Source organism: Centroberyx affinis, unplaced genomic scaffold (assembly GCF_046629955.1).
Source record: "Centroberyx affinis isolate AG114_WGS23_722 - 3 ecotype Tasmania unplaced genomic scaffold, CSIRO-AGI_Caff_v1 ptg000848l_1, whole genome shotgun sequence".
NCBI lineage: Eukaryota > Metazoa > Chordata > Actinopteri > Beryciformes > Berycidae > Centroberyx > Centroberyx affinis.
Window position 1 is genome coordinate 111,900 of NW_027279443.1, and position 6,000 is coordinate 117,899.

Consider the following 6,000-nt stretch of genomic DNA (forward strand, 5'->3'; position numbering starts at 1 on the left):
TTTCTTTTTCTTTTGCGTCTCCATTCTGTTAATAATACATGAATGTCCTCTTTTTTTCCCCCCCCTCTTCCCCCCCTTTCCCCCCTTCCCCCTGTAGCAATTATTGAACCCACCACCACTAGTGCTGTCTCAAGCCCAGGTCAGTATATGTCACTATGCTGTACACCAGATCAGCAAAGAGGTCCGCTGCCTCGCACTAACCTGAACCTAAATCCTCTCCTCCATCCTGATTTCTTTCAATTGGCTGGCTGCGATGCCTGCTGGGTGTACAGCTTCATTGTATGTCCTTTTATTTATTTTTTTTTCCTTTCTTTCTTTGCGTTTCTTCCTCTGTTCATTTTGGGTTGGCTCCTTACAGACTGGCTCTGTTTACTTCCTGTTTTTTTTCCATGTGAACAGCCTGTGTCATCGCAACACCCCGCCCCCTTCCTCCCATCCATCCCCCCCCCCTCCCCGATCCCCCCCCCGCGCGGAGTGCACAGTAGCGTCATCAAAGTGGCTGTTCCATATGCCTCTCTGGGTCTGATGCTTTTCCTAATGCTGATGGCTTTTTTTTTCTCTCTCTCTCTCTCTCTGGCTTTCTCACCACCACCACCTCCACCCTCCTCCTCCTCCTCCTCCTCCTCCTCCTCCTCCTCAATGTGAGCTAAATGCAGTGGACATGAAAGGCAGGATGCTGTTGGTGGGAAGGCCCTTGGTTTGTTGTTTGCAACATGGAATCTCTCCCTCTCTGTATCACTCTTTCTCTCTAGCTCTCTTCCTGTTTCTCAATCTGTATGGCTCTCTCTCTCTCCTATTCTCTCCATTTCCTTCTATCCCTCCTCCTCCTTCTGGAACAACCGGTTGGTGCTTTGCCGCCCTCTTTAACCTGTTCTCCTGCTGGTGCTGTTGTCGGTGCTACACTGCTGTCAATGTCGCCCTTGTTTCCCCCCCCCCCCCACTCTATTTTCTGCCGCTTTCACATTCCAGCTCCAGAGTAATCCCTTCTGCCGGGCCGTCTTTTCTCCCTCTCTAATGGTTTTAAGCAAGTCACAGAATGTAATCTCTCATGCTGGTTACATTATTTTGCTTAATACTGTTCGCACACGCACACACACACACACACACACACACATTTAAAGCTCTCGCTTGCACGGACACACATACTCACACTGCAAAACATGCTAAAACACAGATAAACGCACATGCACCCGCACTTACACTCGTAATCACATATGGGGATTGGCATTGCATGATGAATCTACTAAGCTTTTTGTGAGTTTTCATCCCGCTCCATGGATTGGCCCCATCGTTTCCTGTTGCATTTTATGGAGACGTAGCCCTGGATTAGCATGTGTTCGCCTGCATCCACTACCTGTCTATTTGAGCCAAATATAATTATCCATGGAGATTCTGTCAGATTAGAAGTTAAAATAAGCTCGGCAGCAACGAACAGTCCTGGCAAGGCCCTGAACTCTCATTTGATGTAACGCTTGCAGAACAAATGACAATTTCATGGTCCAAAGGAACACCAGCGGTATCAATCGTGGAGATAAACTAACTCAGCGTCCCACTGTTCTTGTTTTGTTCCAAGTTCCAAATTGTATTTGAAGTTAATTTTTTTGATGGTGCCCTCGCTGAATGGCTTGGCAAAGGGAATTATTTTAGATCCCTGCAAATGTTTTTTTTTTTTTTTTTCCCCAACTGTCGTTTAATCAAGTTAAATAATTCATTATAACAGATTATTAACTGCTTTTATTTCCCCTGTGAAAGAGTGGGGAAGATATTCCCCCAAATAAGGAACCAAATTCTAGCCTTTCAAGGTACTGTAAGTGATTCAGGACACGTGAAGGGAAAAGATGGTTCATCCCCCACAGCACTAGCAGTGCATGTTTCAGCTCACTGATCAAGGGTAAATGACAAAAATATTCAAATTACTATAGAAAAAACAGTTTTAATAGGCAGTATCAATTATCATGCTTTTATTTCTAACCTTGCTACTCTAGTATCATTCAATAAGAGTCAGTTTAGATGGGCCAGAATGCTAATTGTGTAGGTTAATAAGATCCTATTTGCATGCCTGATGCCAGATTGTTTTTAACTCTGAGCTTGTATACTCACAGTTGTATACACTGTGAAATATATTTTATAAACTTGCATTTAAACAACAATTTGTCTGCTCTCCTCATGCTGTCATGGTATTAATTTGTTTGCTTGGAGACCAATATATTTTGTGGAGTCAGCCTTAATGAGCTATGGGTGTTGTCCTCTCTTTATTATAGCGGATGGTTTATTGCTATGTTTATTTTATGCCTTGTAACTTTAGTAATAATGTTGTCATTTGTGTTGGGTTTTTAGGTATATCAGTTAGGAAACTGGTGTTCATTTTTTCTCTTGGTACCGTCTGTGCTGCCACTCACAAGCACACATATGGGTGTATGCACACACACACACACACACTTTCAAACCTGCACTTTGTAAGTCAGGAAACTATATCAAATACAAAGTAATGACATTGAGTGAAGATTATATAATTTCCCCGTCATTCATAGCAACCAAGATTATTATTATTACTAGTAGTTCTAGTAGTAGTTGTTGTAGCAGTAGTACTCCTCATATAGCAGTACAATGAGTGTACTCAATATATTCAGTGCACAATATAAAGTATAACTTGTTTGTCTTTATGCATTCCTTTGAATGTGATACTGAAATGTTCACACTTGTCAGGGAGCCACACGGCCAGAAATAGAAACCATCTGTCATAGCAGCTTGACAGCGTTTTTATATCTTCTGCACCATGAAAGTTTGCGCTTGTGTGTCTTTAATACCACAGATTTGTTGAGAATAAAGGTCTTTGGCTTGTTTTATCTTTAGCATACGGACTGTATGTATTTACCTAAACATAATGCACTGCTCCAATACTCTGAAGCAGCTGGCTAGGCGCCACCCTGTCATTCCAACGAAATGTAGATCTATGATAATAGGACACGCTCCCACAGGCTTTCACTTCTGTTTATTTCCGCAAATCACTTGACAGTGGAAAAACAACGTTCTTAACACTGTAGTGAGCCACATTTCTTGTCTTTGCAAGATTGTGCAGTGTTATTGGTTTAAGGAATATTACATGCATTATACATAATGTGTGTGGATCTTTCTGATTCCCAGGAGTCATGTTAACTCCCAAATAAACAAAACCCAGGCAGCCTGCGTGAAGCTAAGGCGAGTGAAGACGATCCACATATGGCTCCACTCCTCCATTAATCCTTTCCTTAGCCCTAATTTCTGCTCTGAATAATCTTCATGGTGCATTGATTGTTGTTTTTTTTCCTTATTTCATTCTAATTACCGAGGAGGTACCTGTAATGCTGTCATGAATCTTAGCTGTCTGGCATGTGTAGCGGAAGTATTTTTCTGACCCTCCCCCCCGACCCAGTGTCAGGCTTTGGGAGGTAGGAAGGAGAGATTAATGAGGCCATGAAGGTTTATGTGTCTTGGTAATGTCTTGGAGTAGGCCATAAAACATTGATCTCCTTTGAGACGAGGAGATCCATGATGGAGCAACCTTTAAGAGTTGTGATCTTTTAATTCAGTATGTTGGCCTGCTTAAATTAGCCACACTCCTTGTGTTGGCCACCAAGAATAGAACAAAGAATCTGATGTACATAGAAGTTTTGAAACTTAAAATCTCACCGGCTCAATGAAGACCATTTTCTGATTGATTTAGGGAGGGGTGGGTCAAAGAGCTTCCTTTATTCAGGGTCCAGGGCGCAACATCAAAGTGATAATCTACCTTATTTAGTATTCTCCCAGAGTTCTCCAAAATTCCAAAGTCATTCACTCAGCTCCCCAAGGCACCGAGAGCTGCGTTAATCAAATTATTTTAGTAAGCATGTAAAGCTTCTTTAATCAAAGGATAGCTGGCTAATTTATGTCTCAAAATGGGGTAATGTCTTCTTTGGAAGATGACTTTAAACAAGGTTACGGTATACTTTCCCTATCCCAGTCCTGTGTTGCGTTATCTGATCTTGGTACAAGTTGGAACCCAAGGCACATTTTGTTGATATTACACTGCACATGAGGCCGTCTCAATAAACAAACAACTTGGCATCTTCCTCTGAAGTTCTAACTGAATATTCTCTCTTGGCCATCACTTTGTAAATATTAACAACTGTTATTGGGAAAAGCTTATAAGCACATTTAGCCTCTCTTTGAAACCACGCAATGCGTTACTTTGGTGATTGAATCTATCTTAAATTAAAGAATGTCGTATGCAGTCGACTGTTTTTCAAAATAGTGTTGCAAATTTTCTAACTTAAGCCCTAATACATAATGCATCCTTTGCTGCATTCATTAAAATTTAATACCTTTTGGACTTGAAGTTTTTCTCATGTTTTGCCTCAGTGGGAATTAATAGTGATAAAAGAGTAACAGTTTAAAGTAACACGTGAAATTAAAGTTTTTCGATGTTCACGCAATTCACACTGAGACGTTCCACTGTGAACGAAGAGCCGCTTCTCAGTTTATTTCTCAGCCTGAATATTACTTGTTATCTATTGTCTTGCAATGAAGACAAATATTGACTTTCAAATTCATTGTATTACTTTCAGAGATTGAAACTGCATCATTGCTCTGTCTATGAGGCTATTGTCAGTTTGGTGTCACATCAAACAAAAGTTCTATTTCCAGTAGTATTTGTTTCAACACAAAAGTCACAACATCAGAGATGGTTTGACGGAGTCATTGCTTCCCATATTCACTTGACTGCAAATTATTTCCCTTGCTTAGCTCAAAGCATGATCCTTCTAAAGACACGGTTACTCTTGAAACCAGCAAATTGAGCAAATTTTTAAACTGTAAATCCAACTCTTTTAGGCTTCTTAAAGGCCAGAGTGTTCATACTCTTGGGTCTTGCAGCAGTGCATACTAAATTATTTCAATATATTCCCAAACATATGGTCCAGCTACTATGCTACTGTAGGTGTCCACATCACTCGAATACTGATCATTATTGATCACTCAAATGCTAGGTCATCCTGACTGAACTCTGCCCAGGAACAAGTAATATATTAACAGAGGATCAAATACATGGGAGGTAAAAGCTAGAAGACTATCCAGGGTATCTTTGACTTTAATACCCAGTATAAAGTTTTTTCTCGCCGCAGTATGTTCTTAATTTCCATCAGGATTATTTCCGACCTTGTGCAGCAGAACACTGATACTTAAAGATTGATATTGGATTCCTCGGATGTCATTGAATGAGCCGGATAGATCCGCCCGTCCTTTGTTTCACCCCAGGCGCAGTCAATCAGACAGATCGGCATCAATCAGCGTACATCACCGATTGCGTAACGCCATGCTCATCTGCTCTGTAGCTCCCTTCAAACTAAACTTGGTTCACCTCCCTTATGTTGTCTTTCCAGGCACTTTCAGCTTAGCAGATAGGTAATCTGAAACTCTGGGACAGTCAAATAGAACCAGGTACCAGATTATAAAAGGTCTTTTTTTTTCCGCCCCTCGGCTCTATCTTTACACAGCAGAGACTCTGCCTCCTCCCTCAGCGACAGCCCTCAACCTTATAAATCAGCCATGGCAGCGCTTCTGAACCTGCTCTCGACGAAAAGTGTTTCTAAGAGGGTGTGTGTGTGTGTGTGTTTTTTTTCTCAACCTTCGCTCAGATGTAGCTTGACGTTATGGATTAAGTCTTGTTCTTCAGTGTGAAGTGAACCGTGCACCGCTTGGATTCATGAACATGGGAAGGTGGTGAAAGCTGCGTGTCTCACCCAACAAGAAGTGAACCCAGTGTTAACAATGTTACAGTGTACTGACCACGCGAAAGGCATTTGGAGCAGAACGCTGAATGCTGAAGTTGAGTGCTTCAAATGGCATTGCAGTGTAATCACCAGTGTGACAACCGACAGCTCAGTGCTTTTTCGAGTCACCACCAGCAAGCTAATGGCAGTATAAATACCCGGCACTTATGAAATATGCAATAGGATGGAATATATCCCGCTGATTAGCTTA

At 41.5% G+C, this 6,000-nt stretch overlaps 1 protein-coding gene across 1 annotated transcript in view; it reads left to right on the plus strand.

Annotated features, from left to right (window-relative positions):
* negr1 (neuronal growth regulator 1) overlaps positions 1–139 on the plus strand; it is a gene marked incomplete at its 3' end in the record, with an annotated part of 102,221 nt that extends 102,082 nt beyond the window's left edge. The window contains exon 7 of the mRNA XM_071521052.1: positions 98–139. Within this exon, the coding sequence (XP_071377153.1) occupies positions 98–139 (42 nt within the window). The remainder of the gene's footprint in view (positions 1–97) is intronic.
* Between the last annotated feature and the right edge of the window lie 5,861 nt (positions 140–6,000).